The following is a 17,107-nucleotide window of genomic DNA, read 5'->3' as shown; positions in this document are numbered from 1 at the left end:
ATGGCGCTGGAGACCCTCTCCCCGGACTGGGAGTTCGACCGCCTCGACGACGGCTCGCAGAGTGAGCGCGCGGGGAGGGGAGCGCGGCCGAGCGAGCGGGGCCGCGGCGGTAGTCACCGCGGGGTTGGGGGGGGGGAGGCACGGACTAAAGAGATCCCGGTCCTCTCCCGGCCCCGGACCTCTTCTGGCCCCTCACGTCGCTGCATCCCCTCTGGGAACAGGAGGGAGGGAGGAAGGGAGAGAGAGGGAGGAGGAGGAAGAAGAAGCAGTCGTGAGAGCTGAGCGAGGTGACCCTCCCCAGCTTCCCTGGCGGACCCTGCCCCGCGCGGGGAGCCGGGCGCTCGCCTCGCCGCGCCCCTTCCCCCGGCCGCCCGCCGAGTGCTGCTCCTCCTCCGGTCAGGCCTGCGGGGGTGGCCTGTAGCGGTGACCTTTTATTTATTTTAATTTTCGTTTTGTAGTCGTGGGTGGCGGTTTGGGGTAGGAAAGTGGCTATTCCAGCCCTTCATCCTTCACCTGCCCCGGGGGGTCGTCTCCAGTGGCCGCAGCCTGGCAGGGAGGGGACAGGCAGCCTCGCCCGAGTTCCTTTTCTTGCGCGAACCGGGCAGGAGGAGCAGAGGTTTGTGGTGGAGATGGTGTCTCTTTCCTTGCCGGTCATTTCTCGTGGCTCTCAAATTTTTGTAGTTGCTTCCTCAGTTAGCCAGACAAATCATGCTGGTACAAGTTAGTTGTACGCAGTGACCACTGGTGAAGGCTTTCTGGCGTGGAGTTGGGCGATCACTTGTGGGTTTACCTCCGCAAATAATTGAATAAGACCTTGTGATGCTCAAGTCTTTGACAGTCGTTTGTGTGCCCGTCAAAATCCACGTTTTTCTCAGCCCGTGGAGGTGACCTACTTTCTAAAGAGGGAGTGTATATGGTTGTCGCACTGTAATGCACACTGTAAGTTGAACTGTGCCAAATTAATTACACCAGGTGTTGCTGTGAAAATATGTCACTCAAGGACCAACTGTTTCACATATAGTGTTATCCCAAGGGATGATTCTGTTCTTGCCATATTCATTTAGTCTGGATTTCAGTGGAAACCAAAGTTGTCCTGAGCCAAGGTTTTTACCAGCTGCAGAATGGAAAATACAGCTTTTACTCACAACGCCAGATCTTCAGTGATCTGCCCATAACATTAAGTGCAGCTACAAGAACTCAGCATGACATAATCTGCTCCATTACCATGATCTTGACAGCGAACAAACAGGATGATCTTACGTTGAGAATAGCACACAACATTCTTCTAGGGAAAAGCTGGAGAATCATCTGACTTGGAAAACGTTTGTTGTTGTTGTCTACTTTTGCTTTATACGCATATCACTAACCTTTAGCAATTACAATGCTCTCAACTGAGGATACAAGATACTAAGTAGGGCTGGTTTCTTGCATCTGTCATAGACACAGCACTTGCAAATCCTGCTGTGGCAGTAAGTCTTACGAATGTTGATACTGTTGATTTTATGGAAGCAGATAATATTAAGTTGGGGGATCTGTACTGCTGAGATCTCTTGCATTAGTCCAATTGTAATGCTTTCATTTCATCACCTGAGGAGAAAATAAATCCAACTTCACTGTAAACAGACTGCTCTGAAGAAAAAGAAAATACCTGCTTTCTGTGATTTCTTTTTCTTTCTCCATGTGAATCAGTTTATTTAGGAAACCTTTTCGGCATCTTAAAAAGCTTTCCCCATCTTCAAGTCCTTTTTATCAGTTCAACCCCGCCTATTTCTGGCTAGCTAGTAGCTTTCACTCTCTTGTCTCTCTGAAATAGAAATTATTCACACCTGTCAGTTACATATGTTCAGTACAATGTGGCAAATTGATGGTTATCAATAGTTAATAGCTTGGAAATATTTATTATCAGTTATGTTGAGCAGTAGCATTGTTCAAATCCGTCATTTGGCTGCTGGAATAGTGGCAGTTTGTGGGTCACTAGCGGAGTGCTGCGGTGAGATTTTGTTTGAGAAATGCTGCCTGCTTCATAGGGAATTGATTTGAACAGCAGTGCCAATTTCCTACTCTTGGATGACTTGGAAGTTTTTTTTCTGTTCTTCCTATAAAGCCCCAATATCTCTGCCAGGTCTTTCATCTATTTTAATTTTGTGCAAGGGAGGGGATGGGATTGGGGGAATACCTCAATGCGCCTCTGTAGTAATAGGTCTCCAGATTTTGTAGCAGTAAGGTGCTGAAGCTGGCATGGTGGCTGGTTAAACTCCATTCTGCAGGGTTCTGCAGTGTTTAACTGGTTTTCTGCAGCAGAGCTTCCAGAAGATGCACCTGAAAGATGAGATGAATTTGATGGAGTAGAATGACACAATGATAGAACCCAAGGGCTTCACATCAGTGTCTGGAGTGTGTACTGCTGATGGAGAGGGGGGTTTGTTATCTTGCTTCGTATCTGTTCACGTGAAATTCAGTCCCTTTATTTTGACAGTGCCTGTGTGCTGTCTAGGCTGCAGGTACAGGTAGAATCTGGTGGCACTAATGCAGAACTTACTGTGGGAGAGTTTACCATGCTCCTTGGAGAGGCTTTGCAGTCCATGTGCCCTTATGGTTGGTATTGCTGCTGGCTTCAAAGCCATAGCTTAGAATTAGTTTCGCTGCAGTCACTTCTTGATATCAACCTTCCTGTACGTAGTCCTTTTCATCTTTTCCTTATTTGTTCCTCTCCTTAGGCCCGGTGCATGGTCTCAGTCAAATATTTCCTTTTTCTCCAAAAAAAGTCTTAAGTGATAATCAGTTCTGCAGTGCTCTTCCACTGAAGTAACCATCAACTACCATTTGGCTTAATTATTGGCAGTGTGATGAGTTAGAGGTTAAATATGCAGAAATTTAAAAAACGTTTTTTAACTTTCTGGAGCAGCTTACCTGCTGAAATGTGAAAAGAGCACGCACAAAGCTACGTGAGAGCTTACCTTTTGTTTGGAAAAGTTCAGTTGTTCAGCTGACTTGCGTTGTCTTAACTTTTTTTAGGTACCCCTGTGTTCAACAAGTAGCAGATCACAGGCTGTTTTAGATTTGTTACCTAATTTTGCAGAAGACGCTTCAGTCTTGATGTGAAAAAGGATTGCACTTCCTTACTGAGCATAGAAGCCTTGAGCTTTCATCATTAATTCCATAGTCCAAGTTATGCAACTAAATAATTGTGTATAAATGGGGGGAGGAAGAGAGTGTTTTATCACAGGAAGAAGAAAGATCAGGATAAGATAGGATAGAATGAATGAAACTTGTGGACCAATTGTCTGTAAACTTACTTTGCTAATTATTGCCACTGTTCTTGATGATTGGTCAGTTGAATATTACCTTTTGAACCTAACAACTTACTTGCCCCAGGAGTAGCAGGATAGCTGTGCATTTCAATGTCCAGGTGTTAAGCAGAAGGAAAGATCTGCTTGAATATGGTGAGTTTGCAAATAGGGGGAATGGTTGAAAGCTGAAAACTTCACATTTAATGCCCAAATAACTCGCTGAGAGGTAGCAGGGAGAGAGAGGAAGGGGGATTGATGCTAATAAACTGCTACTTTAGCCAAAGGTAAGAATTTTCTGCAGACCTTTTAAATGTTTGCTATTTTAATATTTGTGTTTCTTTTAAGCTGACACACTGTGTTGCATGATTGCTTTTAAACAAAGAAGAACTTTGCATTAAATAAAAAATGCTGCAGCAAAATGAGGAATACAGTGCTAAAGCTAAATAGCAACAGTTTAAATATTTTTAATAAAACTTTTGATATTGCAGTTTACTGAACAGCCTGTGTTATCAATTCTCAGAAATTCATGCTGAAGTGCAGCTGAAGAATTATGGAAAATTTCTTGAGGAGTATACGTCTCAGCTGAAGAGGATTGAAGATGCTTTGGATGACTCTGTTGGAGATGTTTGGGACTTCAGTCTTGATCCCATTGCATTAAAGGTCTTCATATATTTAATATGTATTGCAACTGTTATTTTCCTAGTTCCTCTTTCCCTTCAAAACCTGAGAAGTAATGCATGGTGCATTTCTGCTATTAAAACTTTGACTTCTGTGTTTAAGAAGCATATCTAATACTATTTTAATTCTCAAGTAATTAATAAATTGGTGCATATGGCAAGAGAAGGGGTTTTTCATATTATTTTCCAGTCTTCTGGATACTAGTGAAGTTGAGTGAATTCATGTGTTGGGAAGCCTAATGCCAGCAAACTTCTTCCCTGTGGGTGCTGGTGTTTTTATCTGGGAGTTGGTGTTCCAGAAGAGCTCCCTAATACTTGTATAACTGCAGAGTGAACTGTGTGTGGGTATTTATAGTTGTGCTTTGACTTGTACAGTATTTTCTGTTCTCCAGAGGTGGCTGTTTCCTTGGTCATAAGTTCTCTGCCCTTTGTGGAGCATTATATGTTTTTCTCTCCACTGAATTTGCAGACACCGTGTTTTGTTACCGTATGGAACTTCCCTGTGCTGAAGATGCACTCTTAAGTAATCATCTGTCTGAATAATTTGAATAAATTATGTGTAGGGCCAGCACAGTGCTGGATGTATGTAAAATAATTGCTATCATGTCTGACTTCAGTACAAAACCTCGGTGCCTGCTTACAGATGCACACTATGCATCCTATTTCCTACATTTGGGATTCCTAATTCAAGTTTTAGGTTTCCTGAGCTGTTTTTGATATATACAGCATAATGACTGTGCTTTACTTTCCAAGTTTTGGGAATTGTTGTGAATGCTGTATAATGCAGATAATTATTTGGCTTTCTGCTTAGAGTGAAAGCAAAGGTATTTCCATGTAGATGTGAAGAGCAATGGTCTTCTGCAGAGTAGGTTGCCAGCAATGTGCAATTTTTGCTCTCTTATTACTGACCTGATTGAGATTAAACTGGGGAAATAGAAATTACTTACCTAGTTGGGTAGGAGTGTTTTTACTAGTATTTTTCTGAAGTTGTTTGTTTTTGTTTATTTGTTTGTTTGGGTTTTTTTTTTTTTGCTTTTTAAATTTTAGCTTTTACCATATGAACAGTCATCCCTGCTGGAGCTCATAAAGACAGAAAACAAGGTGAGTGCTTTATTCTTACAAGAAAAAAAAAACATACCAAAGAATTATTCTAGCTAAAATTGAGCTCTCTAAAAGTGAATCTGTTTGTAATCTGTGTGGGTTTTTTCTCTCTTTGAGTCTAGGTTCTAAACAAAGTTATAACTGTGTATGCTGCCCTTTGCTGTGAAATCAAGAAATTAAAATATGAGGTAAATTCAGCTTTTATTACTGTGTATGAAAATGTTTGCAGTTTGGCAAGCTATTCTTTAGCAGTAAAGAAAAACATAAAATGTGTAACAATTTTTATAGCATGATTACGTATATCCTGTTTATTAAAAACCAATTTTCTGCTTTTGTTGTTAGGCAGAAACTAAATTTTATAATGGCCTCTTGTTTTATGGAGAAGGAGGTAAGTAGCTCCCTTTTACTGTACAAGTTTGTAGTTTGGTTATGCTAAATGCTCACAGTAAGTGTAATTTTAATAATGCAGATACATGCTCTCTCTGTGTCTTTGACTGATGAAGACCAAATAATGGACTTGCAAGTTACAGGGATATCTACTAGTCTCTTGTTACTGTCCTGAGTTAGCTTAAGATAACAGTAAGGTTTCTCCCTTACATTAACAAAAGGTTTTGTTGCAGCTTTATTTACGTGAGAAGTAGGGAATATGGGCTGTTGAGTTTGTTTTTAATGTATAACACATAGAAACCTGAGCTTGTATACTGGTGTTTTTCAAAATATGACCTTGAAAATCTATTTTTCACATGTAAATACATCCTAAACCAACTTATTTCCTACTGGGGCTAGATTTTACATTGGTTGTAGTAAAACGTTAAACCTGTAATTTGTTTGTAATAAAACAATGAATCCATTAATAAATAACTTGGGCCAAGTCCTGCCTACTGTATTCATGAAACTTCTAAGAGAAGTTGCAGTGTGTTACGGTCGTCTGCCTTTCGTGCACAGGTGATAGTACTCATACTGCTGTTTTGAACATGGCATAATACAGGGGCACAAGAAACTCTAAGTCAATTTAATTGACAAATTGTGAGACCTTGCTTTAGGTGAAAGCTGCTGGTAACCCCTCTGAAGGGTTGGTCTTAAGCTTCTACCTTAAAGGATGTTAGTCTGGGAACAAGCATGGATCTTCGTCCTGAAGAGTGAATATATTGAGTTGATTTAGAGATGTATCACCTAACTTTGTTTTCTATTTCAGCAGTTTGAGAGAAAGGGAAGGCCCTCTCATACTAGTCTTGCAAAAGGGCTTTTCTTAAAGCTTTTCAAGAGCCTGGACAGTTTCAGAAGTATTGAGGAATGTGAAAAAAGTGGTGTTTGTTTGGGTCTTTTTCTTAGCATGCCTTTAAATAATCTTAAAAGAAAGTGATATGCTGCTAAAATGATACTAGGGATTCCCTTAAAACTTCTCCATGTCTCTAGCATGAGAAGCAGCAACTTGTTCCTGACAGGTATTCCGCAAGGAATGCTTGAGTGGCAGGTCAGCCTTTTTTGGGTTAGGTGGGGTTGCAGAATTGTGTTCTCAGCTTCCACTTCCCTCCTTGTAGCAAGCTTGCTTATTTAGAATAGCTGGCAAAGTTGCTGGCTCAAGGATCAAACCCTGTGCTGGCCCTTTTCTTCTATATAAATAAATGTTTTTTTTTTCATCTTGGAGTGGATAAGACTACTCGAGGAACTTTAGTTAATTGGATTGGGGATTTTTTTTGGGACATACACTAAACAGAGTAAAGGCTGCATAAAATATGTAAAGGGGAAGTGTGTCATGTTTAGAATCTTGTCCCAGAGCTCCATCTTATAGAACTATGGAGACCCCTTTGGTGGCTGCTCTAAAAGAACATATTTTATGAAGCAATAAGATGTGTTTCTTACAGAGGTACACTTGGGATCGTAAGCCTTTTTTGCTCAGAGTGGCCCAATAAAAATTTTTAAAGTGGAGAGCATTCAACTGTCATCATACTAAGACTGGGTTTTTGTCAGGTAGTATTACAACTACTCCAGCTGACTGAAACAATTTGGCATTGGTGGTGTAATTATATTTCATAGTATCCTGTTAGCATACTTCGTCATACAGGTAGTGCTTTGAAGCTATGGTAATGAGTTGGTTCTTTCGTGCAGGATGGTATGCAGGAAGAAGAAAATAAGTTTCTTGAGGAAATTGCTTGCTTTTTTTCTTCTGGTTCAAGTTGTATATTCTTCCAGTAAATTCCAAGGATGTTCCTTGCAATATAAATACCTAGTGTTTTTGTACAGTTTTAAAAGTGGAAACATTAAATTACATAATATATATGCCTTTAAAGAATTACATTTCATATTCTGTATCTTAGGTGATAGAGACTTTTTTTCCTGGTGTGTAACTTATTAAATATGACTTTGTTTACGAGAAGTAAACTTCAAAAATAAATCCAGCTTAGAAAAGCAAAACTAAAAGTTTTTAAGGCTCCATCAGAATGCTCATAGTAAGATCTCCACTGGTATGACAGATGGCTTGGAGGACAAATTTCAATGTTAATTTATCAGGTTTTACACAGACTTTTGAAAGTAGTGACAAATGTTTGTATTTTAAGCCACAGATTCCAGCATGGTGGAGGGAGACTGCCAAATACAGATGGGAAGATTTGTTTCTTTCTTGCAGGTAGAGTATGGGGTTTTTTGTTGGTTTGGTGGGATTTTTTGACAGCAATTATAATATTAATTTTAAAAATGCAGACTTGTCACAACCATGGAGGTATCACACATTGTTCTGTGTTTTTTTTACACTTGTGCAAAACTCTGGAATTCTAGTGAGAGATGAAATGACAGTTTGTATAATCATTGTTCAGAGAAATTAGAATTGACTTAAGAAAATTCAGTAAGAGAAGATAAGGTGTTTCATTTGATGGCAAATGTAATTGCATCTGTTTTTATGGCTTTGATTAGCAAGTTTTAGTTTTCATTGAACGTTGGGAATGGATTAATTGTTTATACTTTTTTTTTTTTTAAGATGATATATGTTTTAATTTTGCTTTCTTCTACCTGGAAAAAACTGCTTGTGCCTCACTCAAGCTTTCTGGTAACAATGCTTATTTCTTAAACAGTTTGGTTGTTATCAAGGTCCTTTGCGTGAAAACAGGATCTGTGTTTCTGCTGAGGATTTCCTGTGCTCTTGGTTTTCAGTCTACTGTGATTTTTGTCTTCAGTATAGCTGAAGTGATTGTCTTGTTCCCAAAAATGTTTCTATTTTTATACAGTATAGCTTGTGATGAAATGTCTGGCTGAAGTAGAGAATGTACAGGAAGCTTCCAGAATATTTAAATAAGTTCTGGTTTAACAAAAGTTAACATTCCTGTACTTGCTGTTTACTAGCCTGGCAGTAGTAATCTATAGAGGTGCAACATCTTTTCTCAACATCTCTTATGGTGCATTTAGTTGTTGGGATATCTTGGAGGTTTTGTCCCCCAAGGGGTTTGGAAGCTTTTTGTCCTATCGACTCTTGACAGTTTCTTCCCTCATCATCTATTTCGTACTGAGCAGTTGTTTGAAACCTTTTAATGGTCTAAGATGGGACAACTGTACAATGGCATTTTTCCAGACTTCATTTTTTTTTTTTACATTTTATTTTCCGTACTAGGACACTCTGTCCTGGTGGAAGTTGAGAGCAAGGTACCTGGTGGTTTCAATATTTATGTGCATTGCAAACCCACCCTGTAGAACAAGTTTATGTTTATTTGTGCTAATATATATATTTATAGGGTGTGTACACAAAAATATAGCAGTATTACCAGTGAGCCCACTTTGTACATGTGCTGTGATGGTTTGGTGATTGAACTTGGGAAAGAAGGGGGATGCAGGATCTTGCCCCATAGGGGAAGCTCCTGTGTTAACAGGTGTGTGTTGCTTTGGGTAAACTTATCTGGATAACTTTTTTCCTTATTGAGTTTGTTCTTCTTCAACTGTTGTGTTCCCCTGAATCCACTCAGTTGTAGTCTATATCCAGAGACAGGGCGATGCTGTTCTGGGCAGCGTTATAAGCATATCCTCAAGGGTGGTGTGAAAATACCAATGAAGATGACAGAAGAGGTGAAATGTTGCTTTCATAGAGCTGATCTCCATATGCTGGTTTATTTGCTCTCCTGAGTTAAGGTTTTCTTGGTTAACTTGATGTAATAACCTCAAATTTGCTACGTCAAAACACTTTTTTTAAAAAAAATTATCAAAACAGTGCTGTGAAACAAAACTTGAGTACCGTTGAAGACAGTGTATTTGAAGAACTTATAAAATGATCATCTCATCTGTACAGTGTCACTGTTAATACGCATGTGCTGTTAAATTGGACTGTTTCCTGGAAGTTGTAAAATGGCAGCTGGTCCCCCTTCCCAGGAAGCGTGGTCTCCGTTGTCTGTCAGTCCATTCTTCTGGAACCTGTTGGCTTGTTTCAGCTGCGTTTGATAGAGCAGTGCAAGTATAAGAAGTAAAGACACTTCTATGTTTTGTGAAAACTGGTGACTAATAGAAGGCAGAAGCCCAAATAAGATCTATTTTTGATGGAGAGGAAGACAGAATTCAGCTGTTAGCCAGCCTTCTGGCAGGATCGGCAGTCTGGCTGGTTAGCCAGTGTGGGCTGTCTGCTGTGACTCCATCTGTGTGCTGACTGGCTAGACACATCACATGCTGACTTTTCCTTGATGGGATTATAGGGTGCATTAATGAGCAAATATTGTTGTTAAGGGAAACTCAAATTCATTTATCCTATACCATGTTAAAATCCATTGTAGATGTTAAGATAGAGCTTTAAGTGGAAAAAGTTGGCCTGTTCTTACTCATTTTGTAGTAACTATGTAGCTGAGCTACACAAAGCTAAGTTCTGCTTTAGTCAAGTGTACCTCTCAAAGACACTGTCATGTTTCTTTAAAAGCAGGATTCTGTGGCTTCTCATTCTTACCAGGCTTCTGTGTTAATGTCTAATTTGAGTTCAGCTATCGCCAGCTCACAGAGTGAGTACTGCATCTAGTGGGAAAAGGCACAGCCTTTGCTGTCAGGGATATGCTCTAAGATACTTGGGTGCTGTTGTAAAGTCACTTCTTGCTGCCTTTTGATGAATTGAACCAATAGTATAAATAGTTCATGTTGTGAACAACTTCGCTTAGTCCCAGATACTTTGTTCAGAGCTCTTGGTAAGATGCTTCCCATCCTGCTGTCCACTGACTTGGGTTAGGGATGTAGTTGATGCTTGGCTGCCAGTTTGGGATGTGGGATGTAATGACAACTTGCATAGGAGGGGGTCCTGCCTATACACATACAGACATATTTTGTTTTCTTGTGTTTCAGGAGCTGTCTTGCTTTGTGACCCGATGTTACGAAGTGGTGGTGAATGTAGTGCATCAGTTGGCTGTTCTCTATACCAGCAACAAGTAATTATTCCCTAAAATGCTACATTGCTTTTTATGTAGTTTAACAAATGTATAAAATATGACTGTTCTAAGGCATGGGCATTTTGGGAATATTGCTGTCTAGAGACAGGAGAGTGCTATGCAAGGTCGGGCTGCATAAGCCATTATGGAAATGGATTTGTTTGATCTATCAGAAAAAAATAGTGGTTTTATATAATGATTCAAGAATTTTATTTTCTGTCTTTTTTTGATAGAATTGATGCTTCAAAGGCACTTAGCATTTATGATTGAGAGATCATTACTCCCTCATCCTTGCTCATTTTGAGAGATTCGTTCTGTTGACTGATGCAGTAGATACCATTAGCTTTAGGAACTTAAAAATCAGATCACTTTCACAGTCTGATGTTTTAAATATGTAAATCTTGGTATATATTCCTCACAAGGAAACCATGATTTTAACACTGAAGTTGATCTCAGTAATGTTCTTGGGTTTAGCTCCACTGAAAAGCCATGAGGAGACTTTATTTCTGAATAGAATTGTTTGCTTTAGCTCTGAATATAACTGCAAGGCTCTTGATTCCCTCTCCCCTTGTATAGAATAGCATAATTCTCAGCTTTAATTGTTTTTGTCTTATGCTACAGCACAAGGTAGACTTTCAGTATTGTGCTGAATGCACAAGGCTAAATGTGTAGCTTGGGCATGGTTTGATTAAAGATGTGAAGTGATCTTGCACTTTTGGGCTGCAAGGTTGTGTGTGTGCACACTACTTGCTGTTAATATAACTGAATTAGGAACTGCTGATGTACATGTGACAGCACTGAATGCTGTCAGAGCTTTGAACCCATCACATACTGTATATCTAAAAATGTAATAATAAACTTGATGGCACACATTTCACATAGCATATGCTTTTAGTCAGATTTTGAGATTCTTTTGTTTTCTGAAGTTACTATATTAATGAAGAAAAATGTACCCCAAGAAACAAAGGGGTACTGTGATACAGCATTGATAAATATTCTCTGTTCTAAGGATTAAAAAGGCATTAAAATATATATATTTTATTTACAGGAATGCACCTAAAATTATAGAGACGTCTGGAGTTCATTTTCAGGTGGGAATGATTTGAAGTCCTTTTGTTTATGTTGAGATATATGTGTGTGTATATATGTGTGTATAACTATATATAGGTGTGTGTGTATATATATATATATACGTGTGTGTCTTTGCTGCTTTTCCCAGGATTAATGAACAAAAAAGTGAGTTTCAAATGCAACTTTCAATCTGGCATCTCCTTTTTAGGTTTTATTTTGTTATCCAGCTTTTTTGGGGAAAGGGCTGGTAGCTCCATGTCTCTCATATTCTGGCTTTCTTAGCTGAAAAGTTCTTGTGTGCTCGCTCGTTGTGTGCTTCTTTATGTTGACAAATTTTAAAAATCCTACCTTCAGTGTCAAAACAGAATAGTGCTTGTGTGCAGGCACCACTTTAAGTTCTCTAACATTCCTTTTCACACTACATGAAATACTAAAGCTTTAAGCTACCAAACCAACAAATCTCCAATTTAACTCTCTAGCTGGTGTCTTGTTGACTGATAATAGTGACTGTGATAAACTTTCCAGTAACTACAGTTTTGTTTTGTTTTTTGAACAGGCAATGTATGAGCATCTGGGAGAGCTGCTCACAGTCTTAATCACTCTGGATGAAATAATTGACAATCATGCCACTCTGAAAGATCACTGGACCATGTATAAGAGGTATGTCTCTGACACTGTAAAAATACTCCTACAACATAAAGCCACGTGCACATGCTCTTATCTCTTATTTCAAGAAAGTTGGTGTGGGAACATGGATTTTGGTAGCCCTGAGAGTTTTCCAGAAATCTCAATGAAGAGCAGGGCCAAACTCCTGCTGTGTTCTTCTAACGGCATCAATAAATTTGGGATGTTTTTAAATGCTGAGTGTTCTTCTTAGAATACATGATAAGCATCTTGACAAGCAGAGTAATGGTTGGTGGGGTTTAAAATATATTTGGTTAGAAGGCTATCCATGTTGATCATGGGGGTGGACATACAGAATTAAGAACACTATCTTAAGTAAAAGCTGAGGAGTCAACAATTATAAATGTAGTTAAATTAGTGGAATAACAACTGCTTCATTGAAAACCTAAATAAATGGGAGTTGTTCAAATGCAAATAGCTTATAAAGACCTAGTGTGTTGTGATTTATTTTTAAAAAATTATTATGTATTTTTTCTTTTGGAGTTGCTGCTGGACAAAGATGTGTGCAAGTAAAATCTATTTTCAAAATAGATAAGGATATGATAAAACTGTTAGCATGTCTTAATTGGGTTGTATGTGTTCCACACCTGTTCCTTATAGGCTGCTAAAATCTGTCCATCACAACCCATCTAAATTTGGGATTCAAGAAGATAAACTGAAGCCATTTGAAAAGCTACTGTTAAAACTGGAATGCCAGTTACTTGATGGAATGATATTTCAGGTAATGAAGTTAATGTTCTCCAGTGTGATAGGGGGGAACTGTTACATTGAAGTGACACTCTCTTTAGAGTGGTTTGTGTGGTGTTATTTTGTTTTGTTCTGGAGAGTGTGATGTGTGAATTTGGCTCTTGTATCTCTGCATGGTGGGGGGGGGAAAAAAGGCACTATTGTAAGATCCTTCCTTGCTCTTTTCATCTTCTCACGTGCTAGAACTGTGCCAGGCTTTGAATGGTAGCACTTAATACTTACTGTTCTGCAGAATCAAAGAAGCACAAGCAACTTGGCACTAGGACTGTGTATTACTCAGGAGTCTGGTTTTAATCAGAAATTTTAATAGTGGTCAGGCTTTTATAGGATAGGTCTGCTTTATTTTAGCTGCTTTTTCAACACAGTTAACTGGAGTGTGCTCAAGAGACTATCTTTTCTTTTTTTTTTTTTTTTAAGTGTGTGTTTGAGAAGCTGAAATCAGGTGTTGTGGCACAGTGGGCAGAGGGTAGTGTGGCTGAATCTGCTCACAGCAGTCAATTGAACAGGACTGTTGCTCAGTTCCTGTGTCTGTAAAAGCTTCCAAAAGGGAAACTATGGATAAATAATGAAGCATAATTTGGGTCATTCTTTCAAAGGGCATTGCTACTGGCTATCCAGTTTTCATCTTGTGTTTCTCTAATATTGAATTATTGCAAAGACTTCTGTTGTGGTTTTGCCCCATCCGGCAGCTGAAGTACCACACAGGCCATGCTCTTGGGGGAAGGGGTGGGGATAAAACCAAAGGCAAACCTTGTGGGTTGGGGTAAGGACAGTTTATTGGGACAGCAGAGAGAGAGAAATAATAGCAGGGCTTTATAGCAAAATATACAGAACTGGTGATTCACAATGCAGTTTCTCACTGAACCACACATCTCAGACTGTACAGCTCAGAGCTGTCCTGAAGCTGGGCCGTCCCCAAATCATGTGTTCTGGAGCTGTGTGCTCCTCCCCCACCAGCCCCCTTTATGCTGAGCATGATGTAATTGGCATGGAATACCCCCTTTGGGTTTGAGTCGTCAAACTGGGAATACCAAGTTTGGGTTACCTGTCCTGGCTGTGTCCCTTCCCAGCTTCCTGGGTGCTCCCCTGCCTCCTTGTTAGCAAAGCAGTATGAGCAATTGAAAAGTCCCTAACTGCTTGGCAATAACTAAAACATCTATGTGTTACCAAAACTGCCCTTCTAAATCCCACACACAGCACTTAACCAGCTACTAGAAAAAAAACCCCAAACCTCTATCCTAGCTGAACCCAGGACAACATTTTGAGACATCAGTAGCATTTGCCTGGTATTCATTCAGGAAGTTTCCCCTCTTGTCCTGCAAATGCCCTTTTCTAATAAAAATACATGGAAAATATTCTTAAATACAGTTCAACTAAATACTTCTTTAATATCTTTAGAAAATTTGAAGTTTATCACTGTATTTTGACTGTTGTGTGGGGTTTGGATTTTTTTAAACCGCTACCAGTGTTCTGGGGTTTTATGCTACAAGGTCATGAACCACATCCTCCAAGCAAATTGCATGATGATCTTTGTTTAGTGGATATCTAGTAGTGTATTATAATGTATTAATGTGAATATGCATCTAGTTTCTTACTGCTGGCATGTCAAATGGTTTCTTTAAAACTGCTCTTTAACAGAACTGTCAGGTAAATAAAATGGTCTTTTGTTTCATGTTAAGTATGAGAAGTTTTTAATATTTTTCTGTTATACTGCACTTAAGCATATCTGTATGTTGTGAACTTTAAGACTAATTTGAGGTTAGTCTTAAATCATTTTGCTCTTGGAGTATTCTTCTCTTACAAAATCAGTATTCTTGTAAGGCCCAAAATTCATGGTGCACTCATTCTGCTTTTTTTTTCCTTTTTGCTTAGGCCTGCATAGAGCAACAGTTTGATTCTGTAAATGGTGGTGTGTCAGTTTCTAAGAACAGCACCTTTGCTGAAGAATTTGCTCATACTCTTCGCACGGCTTTTGCAAACATTGAAGCCAAACTTGGTAATGCAAGCTCACACTTCTGCCAGCTTCGCTGTTTCTAAAATTGTTTGTGGTGTTTGTCTAGGAGCAGACTTTAAAACAAAAGTAAATATGTATTTCTGCAGGTGAACCTTCAGAAATTGACCAGAGAGATAAATATGTGAGCATCTGCGGCCTCTTTGTACTGCACTTCCAGATTTTTCGGACCATAGACAAGAAATTTTACAAGTCATTGTTGGATGTCTGTAAAAAGGTGAGTGTTTTATTCCTTTGTCAGTAATTAAAGGGGAGAATCTTCAGTAAGGAAGTAGATAATTTACTTAGTTGGGTAGCACAGACTTGTGAAAAGAAAACACACACAAATTACCAAGACAAATCAGAAAGCAGAATTGAGATTTTTGTACTTTTTATAATTTCCTCCCTACCCCCCTTTTCTGCCCCCATTTTATTTTAAAGATGGTCTAAAACCTGTGCACTCATGTAGATGCAAGATAAAGTGACTTAAGATTACCAATAAAAATGTTTCTTCTCAAGATTAATGTGGCACTGAGGACAAAAAAATTGTCTGGAGTATTGTGGGACTGAATAAATGCTGTGGGTTTTGATCTTGGATACAAATACATGTTCTGGAAGACCTTTAAGTCCAAAGGTGGTTTGGGCTTTTTCATATCACCTGTTAAACTCTCCAGTACTGTTTGGAATTGCTGAGAGTGGTAATAATTTTGCCTGTGGTATCCTTAGTAGACCTCTATGGGAGAAACATTTTTAACAGGAACGTATTACTTTGTAGAAACCAGTTATGCAGCAATAAACTTAACTGTGTGTTATGGTTCCAGAGAGACAGAAGAAACGCACACGGCACAATATTTGTTGTAGTTGCTAATGTTTATTGCTACTTTGGAATATTCTTCCACTCTTCCCCCCTTTTTTTTTCCCTCAGGTACCAGCCATTACATTGACTGCTAACATTATCTGGTTTGCTGACAACTTCCTGATTCAGAAGATACCAGCTGCTGCCAAATTCTTGGACAAGAAAAGTATGCACACAGTTAAAATGCAAAGGGAGAACTTTCTACAGCAGAAGGCACAGTCACTCACCAAGTAAGCTTCTTAAATGCTGCTCTGTGATGCTGTTTGGCACATAGTTTACAAGCATGTGTGTTTCTTCATTCGGTGTACTAGCATGTTGTGTAGTGTTGCTCAGTGGTGTTAATCAGCTTTTCCATTTCACTGCAGCAATATGTGTGTTAGTGCTGCTGAAAGTGTCAAAACGAAGCTGGTTTTTTCATGCTACCATTTCAGAAAAATGTGTATTATGTCATCAAAATAACAATGTTCCTGGCAGTTCTAAATATTTCAGTGATTTCTATTTTCATACTTTCAACTTGTGGATTTTTTTTTGGGTGGTTTGTTTTTGTTTGGTTGTTTCAGGGTTTTTTTGAACTAGTGTCTAGTAACCTGAGCTGTTTGGTTTTCTACTGGGGCTCTGCTTTCCATGTGCTTATGGAGTGAAGTCAGTAGTAGGCTTGTAGAGGAGTTTTTCTCTGCTTGGTGACTTTCTTCATTGCTGTTCTAATTGTTTGTTTGATGGCCATTGAAATTATCTGTATTTCACCAGGCTTCTCATGTTTTGTGCTCTGTGTAGTTTGAAAGTCACTTCCTTGTCTAAATTCTTTCTAAAATATGTTTAGAGGAGAGTTGGATTTTTTTTTAGCTGTCAGTCTCAGGAACAGATGTGCTGCACTGCCTAGGGAGAACACAGGGCTGAGATTTCTGTTTATGTTGCAGACCAAAACAAGAAGTTGAAAATTGGGGTTTGTGGAATAGAAGTAAAAAATCACATTTTGCAGGTTGTCTTCCAATCCTGTATGTCAGCTGGAAGAACTGGGTTGGAGGGAAGGAGGTAGGGGAGGAAAGCAACTCCATGTCTCCATGATCCTCTGGCAGATTATTTTCACTACTGCCCTGTTTCTGTTTCAATCCACCACTTGCTGGTTTACATCCTACATCCATGGGAAGATTCAAGAGCTCTGACTAAATTTTCTCCTGGGCTTTTATTCTGAGATGGAGCGTAACTGCACTGCTGCTCTGCTTCTGATCTTGGACAGTGGTACAAGGCACATCTTGCAGCTCCTAAGGTGAAGAAGAGGTCAAAAGAGATCTGGGTGCTCACAGAAGTTT

General features: G+C 39.2%; 1 protein-coding gene across 1 annotated transcript in view; it reads left to right on the top strand.

Annotated features, from left to right (window-relative positions):
- Positions 1–17,107, top strand: part of WASHC4 (WASH complex subunit 4) — a gene marked incomplete at its 5' end in the record, with an annotated part of 39,292 nt that continues 22,185 nt past the window's right edge. Inside the window, 13 exons of the mRNA XM_084279555.1 lie at positions 1–61; positions 3,811–3,950; positions 5,015–5,068; positions 5,191–5,256; positions 5,411–5,456; positions 7,627–7,694; positions 10,367–10,449; positions 11,498–11,540; positions 12,077–12,180; positions 12,805–12,925; positions 14,824–14,947; positions 15,052–15,179; positions 15,867–16,027. Of these exons, the coding sequence (XP_084135681.1) occupies positions 1–61; positions 3,811–3,950; positions 5,015–5,068; positions 5,191–5,256; positions 5,411–5,456; positions 7,627–7,694; positions 10,367–10,449; positions 11,498–11,540; positions 12,077–12,180; positions 12,805–12,925; positions 14,824–14,947; positions 15,052–15,179; positions 15,867–16,027 (1,199 nt within the window). The remainder of the gene's footprint in view (positions 62–3,810; positions 3,951–5,014; positions 5,069–5,190; positions 5,257–5,410; positions 5,457–7,626; positions 7,695–10,366; positions 10,450–11,497; positions 11,541–12,076; positions 12,181–12,804; positions 12,926–14,823; positions 14,948–15,051; positions 15,180–15,866; positions 16,028–17,107) is intronic.

This window comes from Gallinula chloropus, assembly GCF_964237585.1.
Source record: "Gallinula chloropus genome assembly, chromosome: 1".
Taxonomy (NCBI): domain Eukaryota; kingdom Metazoa; phylum Chordata; class Aves; order Gruiformes; family Rallidae; genus Gallinula; species Gallinula chloropus.
Note: the sequence above shows the minus strand (reverse complement) of the source record. Positions and strands in the feature narration are given on the sequence as shown.